Source organism: Oncorhynchus tshawytscha, linkage group LG28 (assembly GCF_018296145.1).
Source record: "Oncorhynchus tshawytscha isolate Ot180627B linkage group LG28, Otsh_v2.0, whole genome shotgun sequence".
NCBI lineage: Eukaryota > Metazoa > Chordata > Actinopteri > Salmoniformes > Salmonidae > Oncorhynchus > Oncorhynchus tshawytscha.
Window position 1 is genome coordinate 42894104 of NC_056456.1, and position 18675 is coordinate 42912778.

An 18675-nucleotide genomic window follows, 5' to 3' on the forward strand; every position below is an offset into this window, starting at 1 on the left:
GGTAGGTAGTTTCCTGTTAAGGGGTTGGTAGGTAGTTTCCTGTTAGGGGTTGGTAGGTAGTTTCCTGTTAGGGGTTGGTAGGTAGTTTCCTGTTAAGGGGTTGGTAGGTAGTTTCCTGTTAAGGGGTTGGTAGGTAGTTTCCTGTTAAGGGGTTGGTAGGTAGTTTCCTGTTTAGGGGTTGGTAGGTAGGTAGTTTCCTGTTAGGGGTTGGTGGGTAGTTTCCTGTTAAGGGGTTGGTAGGTAGTTTCCTGTTAAGGGGTTGGTAGGTAGTTTCCTGTTAAGGGGTTGGTGGGTAGTTTCCTGTTAAGGGGTTGGTGGGTAGGTAGTTTCCTGTTAGGGGTTGGTGGGTAGTTTCCTGTTAAGGGGTTGGTAGGTAGTTTCCTGTTAAGGGGTTGGTAGGTAGTTTCCTGTTAAGGGGTTGGTGGGTAGGTAGTTTCCTGTTAAGGGGTAGGTAGGTAGTTTCCTGTTAAGGGGTTGGTAGGTAGTTTCCTGTTAGGGGTTGGTAGGTAGTTTCCTGTTAAGGGGTTGGTAGGTAGTTTCCTGTTAAGGGGTTGGTGGGTAGTTTCCTGTTAAGGGGTTGGTAGGTAGTTTCCTGTTAAGGGGTTGGTAGGTAGTTTCCTGTTAAGGGGTTGGTGGGTAGGTAGTTTCCTGTTAAGGGGTTGGTGGGTAGGTAGTTTCCTGTTAGGGGTTGGTAGGTCGTTTCCTGTTAGGGGGTTGGTAGGTAGTTTCCTGTTAAGGGGTTGGTAGGTAGTTTCCTGTTAGGGGGTTGGTAGGTAGGTAGTTTCCTGTTAAGGGGTTGGTAGGTAGTTTCCTGTTAAGGGGTTGGTAGGTAGTTTCCTGTTAGGGGTTGGTAGGTAGTTTCCTGTTAAGGGGTTGGTAGGTAGTTTCCTGTTAGGGGTTGGTAGGTAGTTTCCTGTTAGGGGTTGGTAGGTATTTTCCTGTTAAGGGGTTGGTAGGTAGTTTCCTGTTAAGGGGTTGGTAGGTAGTTTCCTGTTAAGGGGTTGGTGGGTAGGTAGTTTCCTGTTAGGGGTTGGTGGGTAGGTAGTTTCCTGTTAGGGGTTGGTAGGTAGTTTCCTGTTAAGGGGTTGGTAGGTAGTTTCCTGTTAAGGGGTTGGTGGGTAGGTAGTTTCCTGTTAAGGGGTAGGTAGGTAGTTTCCTGTTAAGGGGTTGGTAGGTAGTTTCCTGTTAGGGGTTGGTAGGTAGTTTCCTGTTAAGGGGTTGGTAGGTAGTTTCCTGTTAAGGGGTTGGTGGGTAGTTTCCTGTTAAGGGGTTGGTAGGTAGTTTCCTGTTAAGGGGTTGGTAGGTAGTTTCCTGTTAAGGGGTTGGTGGGTAGGTAGTTTCCTGTTAAGGGGTGGGTAGGTAGTTTCCTGTTAAGGGGTTGGTGGGTAGGTAGTTTCCTGTTAAGGGGTTGGTAGGTAGTTTCCTGTTAAGGGGTTGGTGGGTAGGTAGATTTAAACGTTGCACGCCTCCACCTATATCTTCTCCTTAGACTGCGAGGAGGCCTCTAGTTCGGGGTGAGAGACGTTGGGCCGGACTGTTACGAGCGGACCTCCTCCGTGGACGGAGTGGAGAAAGTTCCACGTCTCCTCAGAGATCTGTCCCGAGTCAGCTCCTTGAGGGAGTAAATAGCACACAGATTTAATGAGACTGAAATAACGCACACATTTAGTAGCTTTTCTATCTTGATCAAGTGTGTCCACAACAGTTCCATCAGCATCACACTGATAGGACATTATATAAGCAGGGGATTTAGAGAAGACAGAAGAGTTGACTTGGGTCAGGCTGTTACCTTGTCTGAGTGTTAGATGGCCATTCTTGTTGATCGCGATCTTGGAGTTATCGATTGGTCCCGGTGGATCTGCAAGGGAGAGGGAAATAAATTATTATGACACATAAAATGTAGTCTGAAAGCAGCCTAATATAGCACATTATAGCACATAATATAGCACATTATAGCACATAATATAGCACATAATATAGCACATTATAGCACATTATAGCACATAATATAGCACATAATATAGCACATTATAGCACATTATAGCACATAATATAGCACATTATAGCACATTATAGCACATTATAGCACATAATATAGCACATAATATAGCACATTATAGCACATTATAGCACATAATATAGCACATTATAGCACATTATAGCACATTATAGCACATAATATAGCACATAATATAGCACATAATATAGCACATTATAGCACATAATATAGCACATTATAGCACATTATAGCACATTATAGCACATAATATAGCACATTATAGCACATTATAGCACATTATAGCACATAATATAGCACATAATATAGCACATAATATAGCACATTATAGCACATAATATAGCACATTATAGCACATTATATAGCACATTATAGCACTCCTTTCAACAGCTGGGGGTGGAGACTCCAAATCACACCTACTACTCTATCCATACAGCAGTATCTAGACACCCTTCAAATGAGTGGATTTCTCAACGAAAGCCACACAGCCATGCAATCTCCATAGACAAACACTGGAGGAATAATAATAATAATAATAATAATGGCCTTACAGAAGAGCACAGTGACTTTCAACTTGGCACCGTCATAGGATGCCACCTTTCCAACAAGTCAGTTTATCAAATTTCTGCCCTGTTCGAGCTGCCACGGGCAACTGTAAGTGCTGTTATTGTGAAGTAGAAACGTCTAGGAGCAACAACGGCTCAGCCGCGAAGTGGTAGGCCACGCCATCTCACAGAACGGGACCGCCGAGTCCTGAAGCACGTAGCGCATAAAAATGGTCTGTCCTCGGTTGCAACACTACCAAGTTCCAAACTGCCTCTGGAACCAACGTCAGCACAAGAACTGTTCGTCAGGAGATTCATGAAAGGGGTTTCTATGGCCGAGCAGCCGCACACAAGCCTAAGATCACCATGCACAATGCCAAGCGTCGACTGGAGTGTAAAGCTCGATGCCAGTGGACTCTGGAGCAGTTGACACGAGATCTCCGGAGCGATGAATCACGCTTCAATATCTGGCAGTCCGACGGACAAATCTGGGTTTAGGAGATGCTAGGAGTACGCGACCTGCCTGAATGCATAGTGTCAACTGTAAAGTTTGGTGGAAGAGGAATAATGGTCTGGGGCTGTTTTTCATGGTTTGGACTAGGTCCCTTAGTTCCAGTGAAGGGAAATCTTAACGCTACAGCATACAATGACATTCAAATCAAATGTTATTTGTCACATGCGCCGAATACAACAGCTGTAGACCGTGAAATGCTGAATACCACACTACTGACAAGCCCTTAACCAACAACGCAGTTTAAAGAAAAATAAGTGTTAAGAAAAAAATAAACAGTTAAAGAGCAGCAGTACAATAACAGTAGTGAGGCTAAATACAGGGGGCACCGGTACAGAGTCAATGTGGAGGCTATATACAGGGGGTACCGGTACAGAGTCAATGTGGAGGCTATACACAGGGGGTACCGGTACAGAGTCAATGTGGAGGCTATATACAGGGGGTACCGGTACAGAGTCAATGTGGAGGCTATATACAGGGGGTACCGGTACAGAGTCAATGTAGAGGCTATATACAGGGGGTACCGGTACAGAGTCAATGTGGAGGCTATATACAGGGGGTTCCGGTACAGAGTCAATGTGGAGGCTATATACAGGGGGTACCGGTACAGAGTCAATGTGGAGGCTATATACAGGGGGTACCGGTACAGAGTCAATGTAGAGGCTATATACAGGGGGTACCGGTACAGAGTCAATGTGGAGGCTATATACAGGAGGTACCGGTACAGAGTCAATGTGGAGGCTATATACAGGGGGTACCGGTACAGAGTCAATGTGGAGGCTATATACAGGGGGTACCAGTACAGAGTCAATGTGGAGGCTATATACAGGGGTACTGGAACAGAGTCAATGTGGAGGCTATATACAGGGGGTACCGGTACAGAGTCAATGTGGAGGCTATATACAGGGGGTACCGGTACAGAGTCAATGTGGAGGCTATATACAGGGGGTACCGGTACAGAGTCAATGTGGAGGCTATATACAGGGGGTACCGGTACAGAGTCAATGTGGAGGCTATATACAGGGGGTACCGGTACAGAGTCAATGTGGAGGCTATATACAGGGGGTACCGGTACAGAGTCAATGTGGAGGCTATATACAGGGGGTACTGGAACAGAGTCAATGTGGAGGCTATATACAGGGGGTACTGGAACAGAGTCAATGTGGAGGCTATATACAGGGGGAGTACCAGTACAGAGTCAATGTGGAGGCTATATACAGGGGGTACCGGTACAGAGTCAATGTGGAGGCTATATACAGGGGTACTGGTACCGAGTCAATGTGGAGGCTATATACAGGGGGTACCAGTACAGAGTCAATGTGGAGGCTATATACAGGGGGTACCGGTACAGAGTCAATGTGGAGGCTATATACAGGGGATACCAGTACAGAGTCAATGTGCGGGGGTACAGGTTAGTAATGAGACTATATACAGGGGGCACCGGTACAGAGTCAATGTGCGGAGGGGTTTAGTCAACGTAATTGAGGTAATATGTACATGTAGGTAGAGTTAAAGTGAAGGAAAGTTGGCCCCAGTGATGTACCCTCTGTAGTGCCTAGCATGATGTAACCAGTCAGGATGATCTCGATGGTGCAGCTGTAGAACTATTTAAGGATCTGAGGACCCATGCCAAATCTTTTCAGTCTCCTGAGGGGGGAATAGGCTTTGTTGCGCCCTCTTCACAACTTTCTTGGTGTGTTTGGACCATGTTAGTTTGTTGGTGATGTGGACACCAAGGAACTTGAAACTCTCGACCCGCTCCACTACAGCCCCGTCGATGAGAATGGGGGCGTGCTCGGTCCTCCTTTTCCTGTAGTCCACAATCATCTTCTTAGTCTTGGTTTACGTTGAGGGAGAGGTTGTTGTCCTGGCACCACACGGCCAGGTCTCTGACCTCCTCCCTATAGGCTGTCTCGTCGTTGATCAGGCCTACCACTGTTGTGTCATCAGCAAACTTAATGATGGTGTTGGAGTCATGCCTGGCAGTTCAGTCATGAGTGAACAGGGAGTACAGGAGGGGACTGAGCACGCACCCCTGAGGGGCCCCCGTGTTGAGGATTAGCGTGACGGATGTGTTGCTACCTACCCTTACAACCTGGGGGCGGCCCGTCAGGAAGTCCAGGATCCAGTTGCAGAGGGAGGTGTTTAGTCCCAGGGTCCTTAGCTTAGTGATGAGCTTTGAGGGCACTATGGTGTTGAACGCTGAGCTGTAGTCAATGAACAGCATTCTCACATAGGTGTTCCTTTTGTCCAGGTGTGAAAGGGCAGTGTGGAGTGCAATAGAGATTGCATCATCTGTAGATCTGTTGGGGCGGTAGGCAAATTTGAGTGGGTCTAGGGTTTCTGGGATAATGGGGTTGATGTGAGCCCTGACCAGCCTTTCAAAGCACTTCATGGCTACTCACGTGAGTATTATGGGTCAGTAGTCACTTAGGCAGGGTACCTTAGTGTTCTTGGGCACAGAGACTATGGTGGTCTGCTTGAAACATGTTGGTATTACAGACTCAGTCAGGGACATGTTGAAAATGTCAGTGAAGATACTTGCCAGTTGGTCAGCACACGTCCTGGTAATCCGTCTGGCTCTACGGCCTTGTGAATGTTGACCTGTTTGAAGGTCTTACTCACATCGGCTACGGAGAGCGTGATCACACAGTCATCCGGAACAGCTGATGCTCTCATGCATGCTTCAGTGTTGCTTGCCTTGAAGCGAGCATAGAAGTAATTTATCTCATCTAGTAAGCTCTTGTCACTGGTCAGCTTGCGGCTGTGCTTCCCTTTGTAGTCTAATAGTTTGCAAGCCCTGCCACATCCGACGAGCGTGGGAGCCGGTGTAGTACGATTCAATCTTAGTCCTGTATTGATGCTTTTGATGGTTCGTCTGAGGGCGGGATTTCTTCTAAGTGTCTGGGTTAGAGTCCCGCTCCTTGAAAGCGGCAGCTCTACCCATTAGCTCAGTGCAGATGTTGCCTGTAATCCATGGCTTCTGGTTGGGGTATGTACTTTTAGTCACTGGGCGGATGACGTCATCAATGCACTTATTGATGAAGCCAGTGGTGTACCCCTCAGTGCCACCGGAAGAATCCCAGAACATATTCCAATCTGTGCAAAACAGTCCTGTAGCTTAGCATCTGTGTCATCTGACCACTTCTGTATTGAGCGATGCCCTGGTGATTCCTGCTTTAGTTTTTGCTTGTAAGCAGGAATCAGGAGGATATAATTAATGGTCAGATTTGCCAAATGGTGAGGTAGAGCTTTGTATGCATCTCTGTGTGTGGAGTAAAGGTGGTCCAGAGTTTTTTCCCCTCTGATTGCACATGTGACATGCTGGTAGAAATGAGGTAAAACGGATTTAAGTTTCCTTGCATTAAAGACCCCGGCCACTAGGAGCGCCACCTCTGGACGAGTGTTTTCCTGTTTGATTATGGCCTATTACAGCTCGTTTAGTGCGGTCTTAGTGCCAGCATTGGTTTATCCTGTCGGATCCTAACGAGGCACCCCGACCTACGACCCAATATCTCCGTCTCTTTCTCCTGTCGTATCCTAACGAGGCACCCCGACCTACGACCCAATATCTCCGTCTCTTTCTCCTGTCGGATCCTAACGAGGCACCCCGACCTACGACCCAATATCTCCGTCTCTTTCTCCTGCGAATTACGATGTCTGAAGTAAATCCTTCACGTCCGACTCGTTAAAGAAAACATCTTTGTCCAGTACGAGGTGAGTTATCGCTATCCTGATGTCTAGAAGGACTTTTCGGTCATAAATGGCTGATATCTAGAAGGAATTTTCAGTCATAAGTGGCAGAAACATTATGTACAAAATAAGTTACAAATAACGCACAAAAACACGCACAATTGGTTAAGAGCCCTTAAAACGGCAGCCATCTCCTCCGGTGCAATTAGTTATTCTAGACCATTCTGTGCTTCCAACTTTGTGGCAACAGTTTGGGGAAGGCCCTTTCCCGTTTCAGCATGAGAAGTCCCCTAGTGCACAAAGCGAGGTGCATACAGAAATGGTTTGTCGAGATCGAACACCTCTGGGATGAATGGTCAACCCCATCGAACACCTCTGGGATGGTCAACCCCATCGAACACCTCTGGGATGAATGGTCAACCCCATCGAACACCTCTGGGATGAATGGTCAACCCCATCGAACACCTCTGGGATGAATGGTCAACCCCATCGAACACCTCTGGGATGAATTGGAACACAGACTGCGAGCCAGGCCTAATCTCCCAACATAAATGCCGACCTCACTAATGCTCTTGTGGGTGAATGGAAGCAAGTCCCTGCAGCAATGTTCCAACAGTGGAGGCTGTTGTAGTAGCAAAGATGGGGACCGATTCCCTTTTAAAGCCCATGATTTTGGAATGAGATGTTCGACATGCAGGTGTCCACATAGTTTTGGTCATATAGTGTATCTGTTTAGCCAATCACCATTGTCCTTTCCCTTAACGAATCCCTCCCGTCCTCTGAACCAGCCACTCACCATTGTCCTTTCCCTTAACGAATCCCTCCCGTCCTCTGAACCAGCCACTCACCATTGTCCTTTCCCTTAACGAATCCCTCCCGTCCTCTGAACCAGCCACTCACCATTGTCCTTTCCCTTAACGAATCCCTCCCGTCCTCTGAACCAGCCACTCACCATTGTCCTTTCCCTTAACGAATCCCTCCCGTCCTCTGAACCAGCCACTCACCATTGTCCTTTCCCTTAACGAATCCCTCCCGTCCTCTGAACCAGCCACTCACCATTGTCCTTTCCCTTAACGAATCCCTCCCGTCCTCTGAACCAGCCACTCACCATTGTCCTTTCCCTTAACGAATCCCTCCCGTCCTCTGAACCAGCCACTCACCATTGTCCTTTCCCTTAACGAATCCCTCCCGTCCTCTGAACCAGCCACTCACCATTGTCCTTTCCCTTAACGAATCCCTCCCGTCCTCTGAACCAGCCACTCACCATTGTCCTTTCCCTTAACGAATCCCTCCCGTCCTCTGAACCAGCCACTCACCATTGTCCTTTCCCTTAACGAATCCCTCCCGTCCTCTGAACCAGCCACTCACCATTGTCCTTTCCCTTAACGAATCCCTCCCGTCCTCTGAACCAGCCACTCACCATTGTCCTTTCCCTTAACGAATCCCTCCCGTCCTCTGAACCAGCCACTCACCATTGTCCTTTCCCTTAACGAATCCCTCCCGTCCTCTGAACCAGCCACTCACCATTGTCCTTTCCCTTAACGAATCCCTCCGTCCTCTGAACCAGCCACTCACCATTGTCCTTTCCCTTAACGAATCCCTCCCGTCCTCTGAACCAGCCACTCACCATTGTCCTTTCCCTTAACGAATCCCTCCCGTCCTCTGAACCAGCCACTCACCATTGTCCTTTCCCTTAACGAAGCCTTCCCAGGTTTTGTCAAAATTAACTTTTCAAATCAGGTTACAAGAACTTACGCAGCAGGTTAGGAGAATTAGGTTAAGGTTAGGATAAGGGTTAGGGTTAGCTAAAATGCAAAAAAATATATATATTTGACAAAAGCTGTATCCCATTACCCACTCTCTGAACCAACCACTCACCATTTTTCTTTCCCTTAACGAAGCCCTCCCACTCTCTGAACCAGCCACTCACCATTGTCCTTTCCCTTAACGAATCCCTCCCGTCCTCTGAACCAGCCACTCACCATTGTTCTTTCCCTTGACGAAGCCCTCCCACTCTCTGAACCACTGCATGCTGATGCAGTAGATGATCAGTGGAGACTCCTCCTCTTGGAACGCCTTGTTCAGCTGAACAGAGGAAGGAAGAGGGGATGGGGGGAGAGAGGGGAGGGAAGGGGAGGATAGGGAGAAGAGCGAGGGAAGGGGAGGATAGGGAGAAGAGCGAGGGAAGGGGAGGATAGGGAGAAGAGCGAGGGAAGGGGAGGATAGGGAGAAGAGCGAGGGAAGGGGCGGATAGGGAGAAGAGCGAGGGAAGGGGAGGATAGGGAGAAGAGCGAGGGAAGGGGAGGATAGGGAGAAGAGCGAGGGAAGGAGAGGATAGGGAGAAGAGCGAGGGAAGGGGAGGATAGGGAGAAGAGCGATGGAAGGGGAGAGGACGGGAAGAAAGAGTTGAGAAAGAAAGTTTATCATTTCAATTAATTGAGAACATAAAAACAGGTGTGTTAGTGCTGGGGTGGAAAAAATCCTGCAAAGGAAAGTATCCGTGAAAGTCCTTACCCAGACAAACATGTCCAGCTCTGTCCTGCGTCTCTTCTCCAGCTTCTCAATCTCTGTCTGACAAGTGTGACACACATACAGGTGGTTGACAGCAGGCCCGCCTCCATACCTAGACAACAAACCAATCACAGCTTAGTAACACACCTTGACAGACAAATCACAGCCTAGTAAAACCTTGACAGACCAATCACAGCCTAGTAAAACCTTGACAGACCAATCACAGCCTAGTAAAACATTGACAGACCAATCACAGCCTAGTAAAACCTTGACAGACGAATCACAGCTTAGTAAAACATTGACAGCCCAATCACAGCTTAGTAAAACCTTGACATACCAATCAGAGTTTAGTAACACACCTTGGCAGACCAATCACAGCTTAGTAACACCTAGACCAGGGACCACAGTCCCAGAATTTAGGCCTTGAAACACAGCTCAGTGAATAAACCTCTCAGAACCCGTAAGCACTCCCCTTAGCCGCAAGCGATGCCAGGAGACGGCCGTCGTGCTGTCTGACGTCAGACAAAGCTCCTAGCCGTAAAAATACACCTTATAAACCATGACTTTATCAACTATGGGTACGGTGACACTGACACCATAATGTGATTATTGTGAATACCTCTTGATTAATTAATATAGGTTTGATTAAAACATAGTATGCAAGAAAAAGGATTTCCATAACAATCCTGTTTAATACTTCGTCATGTAAACATAGTCAATAATCCCACTTAATGACGGTGTCGTGTCGCTGTATGAACGGTGTCGTGTCGCTGTATGAACGGTGCCGTGTCGCTGTATGAACGGTGTCGTGTCGCTGTATGAACGGTGTCGTGTCGCTGTATGAACGGTGTCGTGTCGCTGTATGAACGGTGTCGTGTCGCTGTATGAACGGTGTCGTGTCGCTGTATGAACGGTGTCGTGTCGCTGTATGAACGGTGCCGTGTCGCTGTATGAACGGTGCCGTGTCGCTGTATGAACGGTGTCGTGTCGCTGTATGAACGGTGCCGTGCTGTATGAACGGTGCCGTGCTGTATGAACGGTGTCGTGGCGCTGTATGAACGGTGTCGTGGCGCTGTATGAACGGTGCCGTGTCGCTGTATGAACGGTGCCGTGCTGTATGAACGGTGCCGTGCTGTATGAACGGTGTCGTGGCGCTGTATGAACGGTGTCGTGGCGCTGTATGAACGGTGTCGTGGCGCTGTATGAACGGTGCCGTGGCGCTGTATGAACGGTGCCGTGTCGCTGTATGAACGGTGCCGTGTCGCTGTATGAACGGTGCCGTGCTGTATGAACGGTGCCGTGCTGTATGAACGGTGTCGTGTCGCTGTATGAACGGTGCCGTGCTGTATGAACGGTGCCGTGCTGTATGAACGGTGCCGTGCTGTATGAACGGTGCCGTGCTGTATGAACGGTGTCGTGCTGTATGAACGGTGTCGTGTCGCTGTATGAACGGTGCCGTGTCGCTGTATGAACGGTGTCGTGTCGCTGTATGAACGGTGTCGTGTCGCTGTATGAACGGTGCCGTGCTGTATGAACGGTGCCGTGCTGTATGAACGGTGCCGTGCTGTATGAACGGTGCCGTGTCGCTGTATGAACGGTGCCGTGTCGCTGTATGAACGGTGTCGTGGCGCTGTATGAACGGTGCCGTGTCGCTGTATGAACGGTGCCGTGTCGCTGTATGAACGGTGCCGTGGCGCTGTATGAACGGTGCCGTGTCGCTGTATGAACGGTGCCGTGTCGCTGTATGAACGGTGTCGTGGCGCTGTATGAACGGTGCCGTGTCGCTGTATGAACGGTGCCGTGTCGCTGTATGAACGGTGCCGTGGCGCTGTATGAACGGTGCCGTGTCGCTGTATGAACGGTGCCGTGTCGCTGTATGAACGGTGTCGTGCTGTATGAACGGTGTCGTGGCGCTGTATGAACGGTGTCGTGCTGTATGAACGGTGTCGTGGCGCTGTATGAACGGTGCCGTGCTGTATGAACGGTGTCGTGTCGCTGTATGAACGGTGCCGTGGCGCTGTATGAACGGTGTCGTGGCGCTGTATGAACGGTGCCGTGTCGCTGTATGAACGGTGTCGTGCTGTATGAACGGTGCCGTGCTGTATGAACGGTGTCGTGCTGTATGAACGGTGCCGTGCTGTATGAACGGTGTCGTGCTGTATGAACGGTGCCGTGCTGTATGAACGGTGTCGTGCTGTATGAACGGTGTCGTGTCGCTGTATGAACGGTGCCGTGTCGCTGTATGAACGGTGTCGTGTCGCTGTATGAACGGTGTCGTGCTGTATGAACGGTGTCGTGCTGTATGAACGGTGTCGTGCTGTATGAACGGTGTCGTGGCGCTGTATGAACGGTGCCGTGCTGTATGAACGGTGTCGTGGCGCTGTATGAACGGTGTCGTGTCGCTGTATGAACGGTGTCGTGTCGCTGTATGAACGGTGCCGTGTCGCTGTATGAACGGTGCCGTGTCGCTGTATGAACGGTGCCGTGCTGTATGAACGGTGCCGTGCTGTATGAACGGTGTCGTGGCGCTGTATGAACGGTGTCGTGGCGCTGTATGAACGGTGTCGTGTCGCTGTATGAACGGTGCCGTGTCGCTGTATGAACGGTGTCGTGTCGCTGTATGAACGGTGTCGTGTCGCTGTATGAACGGTGTCGTGCTGTATGAACGGTGTCGTGTCGCTGTATGAACGGTGTCGTGGCGCTGTATGAACGGTGCCGTGCTGTATGAACGGTGTCGTGGCGCTGTATGAACGGTGTCGTGGCGCTGTATGAACGGTGCCGTGCTGTATGAACGGTGTCGTGTCGCTGTATGAACGGTGTCGTGTCGCTGTATGAACGGTGTCGTGTCGCTGTATGAACGGTGTCGTGTCGCTGTATGAACGGTGTCGTGTCGCTGTATGAACGGTGCCGTGCTGTATGAACGGTGTCGTGCTGTATGAACGGTGTCGTGCTGTATGAACGGTGCCGTGTCGCTGTATGAACGGTGCCGTGTCGCTGTATGAACGGTGCCGTGTCGCTGTATGAACGGTGTCGTGCTGTATGAACGGTGTCGTGTCGCTGTATGAACGGTGTCGTGCTGTATGAACGGTGCCGTGTCGCTGTATGAACGGTGTCGTGTCGCTGTATGAACGGTGCCGTGTCGCTGTATGAACGGTGTCGTGGCGCTGTATGAACGGTGTCGTGCTGTATGAACGGTGTCGTGCTGTATGAACGGTGTCGTGTCGCTGTATGAACGGTGTCGTGTCGCTGTATGAACGGTGTCGTGTCGCTGTATGAACGGTGTCGTGTCGCTGTATGAACGGTGTCGTGTCGCTGTATGAACGGTGTCGTGCTGTATGAACGGTGTCGTGTCGCTGTATGAACGGTGTCGTGCTGTATGAACGGTGTCGTGCTGTATGAACGGTGTCGTGTCGCTGTATGAACGGTGTCGTGTCGCTGTATGAACGGTGTCGTGTCGCTGTATGAACGGTGCCGTGGCGCTGTATGAACGGTGTCGTGTCGCTGTATGAACGGTGTCGTGTCGCTGTATGAAAGGTGTCGTGTCGCTGTATGAAGCTGACCTGCTGTAGAGGTGGTCCCACGCGTTCTGAGGCAGCATCACTACCAGATCATCGATGTACGCGGCCTTGGCAGGCGGCACGCCTGACAACACAACATTTAAAAAGAACTTTGTCACAAGTCATTATGGGTAATGGCTACCACTCACATTAAATCCTCTGTAAACGTGGATTTGTTTGGTCTTAATTTCCCCCAGTTGCTTTGATTGACTGTCTGACTGTCTGTCTGTCTGTCTGTCTGACTGTGTCTGACTGGCTGTCTGTCTGTCTGTCTGACTGTGTCTGACTGTCTGTCTGACTGTCTGTCTGACTGTGTCTGTCTGTCTGACTGTCTGTCTGACTGTCTGTCTGACTGTGTCTGTCTGTCTGACTGTGTCTGTCTGTCTGACTGTGTCTGACTGGCTGTCTGTCTGTGTCTGACTGTCTGACTGTGCCTGACTGTCTATCTGACTGCCTGTCTGTGTCTGACTGTCTGACTGTGTCTGACTGTCTATCTGGTTGGTTGTCTGTCTGTGTCTGTCTGGCTGGTTGGTTGTCTGTCTGACTGTCTCTGACTGTCTCTGACTGGCTGGCTGTCTGTCTGTCTGTCTGTCTGTCTGACTGTGTCTGACTGGCTGTCTGTCTGACTGTCTGTCTGTCTGTGTCTGACTGTCTGGCTGGTTGGTTGTCTGACTGGCTGGCTGTCTGTCTGGCTTGCTGTCTGGCTGGCTGATTCAGATAGAGAGAAAGATATATAAATGTCTGATAGAGACAGACATGGATAGTTGGAAAGATAAGTCCATAGCTCCGTACCTCCGTGTGAACAGAGGAAGTCGTCATTGGAGATGGGTCCAGGCTCAGCGAAGGTCTTGAACTTGTTGAGCCACTGTCTGGAGACGTAGAACTGTAGCAGACTGGGCTCCGTCACGCCGAGTAGACCTGTCACTTTCCTCCTCTCCTTCAGCGCCTCCTCGTTGCTTTTCCTGGAGGGACTCAAACAGTACACATTAATAACCGTGCACTAAATCAACTAAACGGACGTGGTCGGTGCCAGAGCACGGAAACTTCCTGTTTACAAAAAACAAGAAAGGATTAAGGATTAAGTCTCATAACTGTTCTTAGTGTGGTGGTCCTATGCTGTGTTGCTTTGTGTGATAAGTCCTCTTCTATCACACCACTCCTAGAGGTAGTTATAATAACACCACTCCTAGAGGTAGTTATAATAACACCACTCCTAGAGGTAGTTATAATAACACCACTCCTAGAGGTAGTTATAATAACACCACTCCTAGAGGAGGAGGTAGTTATAATAACACCACTCCTAGAGGTAGTTATAATAACACCACTCCTAGAGGAGGAGGTAGTTATAATAACACCACTCCTAGAGGAGGTAGTTATAATAACACCACTCCTAGAGGATGAGGTAGTTATAATAACACCACTCCTAGAGGAGGTAGTTATAATAACACCACTCCTAGAGGAGGGGTAGTTATAATAACACCACTCCTAGAGGAGGATTTAGTTATAATAACACCACTCCTAGAGGAGGATGTAGTTATAATAACACCACTCCTAGAGGAGGAGGTAGTTATAATAACACCACTCCTAGAGGAGGAGGTAGTTATAATAACACCACTCCTAGAGGAGGTAGTTATAATAACACCACTCCTAGAGGATGAGGTAGTTATAATAACACCACTCCTAGAGGAGGATGTAGTTATAATAACACCACTCCTAGAGGTAGTTATAATAACACCACTCCTAGAGGAGGTAGTTATAGTAACACCACTCCTAGAGGAGGAGGTAGTTATAATAACACCACTCCTAGAGGAGGAGGTAGTTATAATAACACCACTCCTAGAGGTAGTTATAATAACACCACTCCTAGAGGAGGAGGTAGTTATAATACCACTCCTAGAGGTAGTTATAATAACACCACTCCTAGAGGAGGATGTAGTTATAATAACACCACTCCTAGAGGAGGTAGTTATAATAACACCACTCCTAGAGGATGAGGTAGTTATAATAACACCACTCCTAGAGGAGGAGGTAGTTATAATAAACCACTCCTAGAGGTAGTTATAATAACACCACTCCTAGAGGAGGTAGTTATAATAACACCACTCCTAGAGGAGGTAGTTATAATAACACCACTCCTAGAGGAGGGGGTAGTTATAATAACACCACTCCTAGAGGAGGGGTAGTTATAATAACACCACTCCTAGAGGAGGTAGTTATAATAACACCACTCCTAGAGGAGGGGTAGTTATAATAACACCACTCCTAGAGGTAGTTATAATAACACCACTCCTAGAGGTAGTTATAATAACACCACTCCTAGAGGAGGATGTAGTTATAATAACACCACTCCTAGAGGAGGATGTAGTTATAATAACACCACTCCTAGAGGAGGATGTAGTTATAATAATACCACTCCTAGAGGAGGAGGTAGTTATAATAACACCACTCCTAGAGGAGGAGGTAGTTATAATAACACCACTCCTAGAGGTAGTTATAATAACACCACTCCTAGAGGAGGAGGTAGTTATAATAACACCACTCCTAGAGGAGGATGTAGTTATAATACCACCACTCCTAGAGGAGGTAGTTATAATAACACCACTCCTAGAGGAGGAGGTAGTTATAATAACACCACTCCTAGAGGAGGAGGTAGTTATAATAACACCACTCCTAGAGGAGGAGGTAGTTATAATAAACCACTCCTAGAGGAGGAGGTAGTTATAATAACACCACTCCTAGAGGTAGTTATAATAACACCACTCCTAGAGGAGGAGGTAGTTATAATAATACCACTCCTAGAGGAGGTAGTTATAATAACACCACTCCTAGAGGAGGTAGTTATAATAATACCACTCCTAGAGGAGGTAGTTATAATAACACCACTCCTAGAGGAGGTAGTTATAATAATACCACTCCTAGAGGAGGATTTAGTTATAATAACACCACTCCTAGAGGAGGATGTAGTTATAATAACACCACTCCTAGAGGAGTATGTAGTTATAATAACACCACTCCTAGAGGAGGTAGTTATAATAAACACCACTCCTAGAGGAGGTAGTTATAATAAACCACTCCTAGAGGAGGTAGTTATAATAATACCACTCCTAGAGGAGGTAGTTATAATAACACCACTCCTAGAGGTAGTTATAATAACACCACTCCTAGAGGAGGTAGTTATAATAAACCACTCCTAGAGGAGGATTTAGTTATAATAACACCACTCCTAGAGGAGGATGTAGTTATAATAACACCACTCCTAGAGGAGTATGTAGTTATAATAACACCACTCCTAGAGGAGGATGTAGTTATAATAACACCACTCCTAGAGGAGGTAGTTATAATAAACCACTCCTAGAGGAGGAGGTAGTTATAATAACACCACTCCTAGAGGTAGTTATAATAACACCACTCCTAGAGGAGGATGTAGTTATAATAACACCACTCCTAGAGGATGAGGTAGTTATAATAACACCACTCCTAGAGGAGGTAGTTATAATAACACCACTCCTAGAGGATGGGGTAGTTATAATAACACCACTCCTAGAGGAGGATTTAGTTATAATAACACCACTCCTAGAGGAGGATGTAGTTATAATAACACCACTCCTAGAGGATGAGGTAGTTATAGTAACACCACTCCTAGAGGAGGTAGTTATAATAACACCACTCCTAGAGGATGAGGTAGTTATAATAACACCACTCCTAGAGGAGGATGTAGTTATAATAACACCACTCCTAGAGATAGTTATAATAATACCACTCCTAGGGTGTGTTGGTTATATGATATGCTGTTTGTCTTACTTGTAGAACAGTACGTAGGCCTCAGCGTTCTGGACGCAGGACTCTGACACCTCGGTGACGCTCTGGTCATCAAACTCATACCACAGGTTGTTCAGGTCATTCCTACAGTAGGCTATGTAGTGGCCACCTGGTGAGAGGAGGAGGATAGGGAGAGGAGGAGGAGGATAGGGAGAGGAGGAGGAGGATAGGGAGAGGAGGAGGAGGATAGGGAGAGGAGGAGGAGGATAGGGAGAGGAGGAGGAGGATAGGGAGAGGGAGGAGGAGGATAGGGAGAGGAGGAGGAGGATAGGGAGAGGAGGAGGAGGATAGGGAGAGGAGGAGGAGGATAGGGAGAGGAGGAAGAGAAAGGAGGTCAACCTGGGGTTTGCAAGAAGAGAAAAGGATAACAATCCCCATGAAGTTGATTACATTAAAAAAATTACAAAAATAGTGAAAGCCCTCAAGGTCCATGCTAGAACAACATGCTAGAACAACATGCTAGAACAACATGCTAGAACAACATGCTAGAACAACATGCTAGAACAACATGCTAGAACAACATGCTAGAACAACATGCTAGAACAACATGCTAGAACAACATGCTAGAATAACATGCTAGAACAACATGCTAGAACAACATGCTAGAACAACATGCTAGAACAACATGCTAGAACAACATGCTAGAACAACATGCTAGAACAACATGCTAGAACAACATGCTAGAACAACATTCTAGAACAACATGCTAGAACAACATGCTAGAACAACATTCTAGAACAACATGCTAGAACAACATGCTAGAACAACATTCTAGAACAACATGCTAGAACAACATGCTAGAACAACATGCTAGAACAACATGCTAGAACAACATTCTAGAACAACATGCTAGAACAACATGCTAGAACAACATGCTAGAACAACATGCTAGAACAACATGCTAGAACAACATGCTAGAACAACATTCTAGAACAACATGCTAGAACAACATGCTAGAACAACATGCTAGAACAACATTCTAGAACAACATGCTAGAACAACATGCTAGAACAACATGCTAGAACAACATGCTAGAACAACATGCTAGAACAACATGCTAGAACAACATGCTAGAACAACATGCTAGAACAACATGCTAGAACAACATTCTAGAACAACATGCTAGAACAACATGCTAGAACAACATGCTAGAACAACATTCTAGAACAACATGCTAGAACAACATGCTAGAACAACATTCTAGAACAACATGCTAGAACAACATGCTAGAACAACATGCTAGAACAACATGCTAGAACAACATTCTAGAACAACATGCTAGAACAACATGCTAGAACAACATGCTAGAACAACATGCTAGAACAACATTCTAGAACAACATGCTAGAACAACATGCTAGAACAACATTCTAGAACAACATGCTAGAACAACATGCTAGAACAACATGCTAGAACAACATGCTAGAACAACATGCTAGAATAACATGCTAGAACAACATGCTAGAACAACATGCTAGAATAACATGCTAGAACAACATGCTAGAACAACATGCTAGAACAACATGCTAGAACAACATGCTAGAACAACATGCTAGAACAACATGCTAGAACAACATTCTAGAACAACATGCTAGAACAACATGCTAGAACAACATTCTAGAACAACATGCTAGAACAACATGCTAGAACAACATTCTAGAACAACATGCTAGAACAACATGCTAGAACAACATGCTAGAACAACATGCTAGAACAACATGCTAGAACAACATGCTAGAACAACATTCTAGAACAACATGCTAGAACAACATGCTAGAACAACATGCTAGAACAACATGCTAGAACAACATGCTAGAACAACATTCTAGAACAACATGCTAGAACAACATGCTAGAACAACATGCTAGAACAACATTCTAGAACAACATGCTAGAACAACATGCTAGAACAACATGCTAGAACAACATGCTAGAACAACATGCTAGAACAACATGCTAGAACAACATGCTAGAACAACATGCTAGAACAACATTCTAGAACAACATGCTAGAACAACATGCTA

The 18675-nt window shown here is 47.1% G+C and overlaps 1 protein-coding gene across 1 annotated transcript in view; it reads right to left on the bottom strand.

Annotated features, from left to right (window-relative positions):
• Window positions 1-1330: 1330 nt before the first annotated feature.
• Window positions 1331-18675, bottom strand: part of LOC112226423 (ubiquitin carboxyl-terminal hydrolase 33-like) — a 74834-nt gene continuing 57489 nt past the window's right edge. Inside the window, exons 18-24 of the mRNA XM_042308320.1 lie at window positions 16636-16762; window positions 13627-13796; window positions 12838-12919; window positions 9281-9389; window positions 8749-8851; window positions 1790-1858; window positions 1331-1612 (exon numbers count right to left, since the gene is read on the bottom strand). Of these exons, the coding sequence (XP_042164254.1) occupies window positions 1473-1612; window positions 1790-1858; window positions 8749-8851; window positions 9281-9389; window positions 12838-12919; window positions 13627-13796; window positions 16636-16762 (800 nt within the window). The 3' untranslated portion in view covers window positions 1331-1472. The remainder of the gene's footprint in view (window positions 1613-1789; window positions 1859-8748; window positions 8852-9280; window positions 9390-12837; window positions 12920-13626; window positions 13797-16635; window positions 16763-18675) is intronic.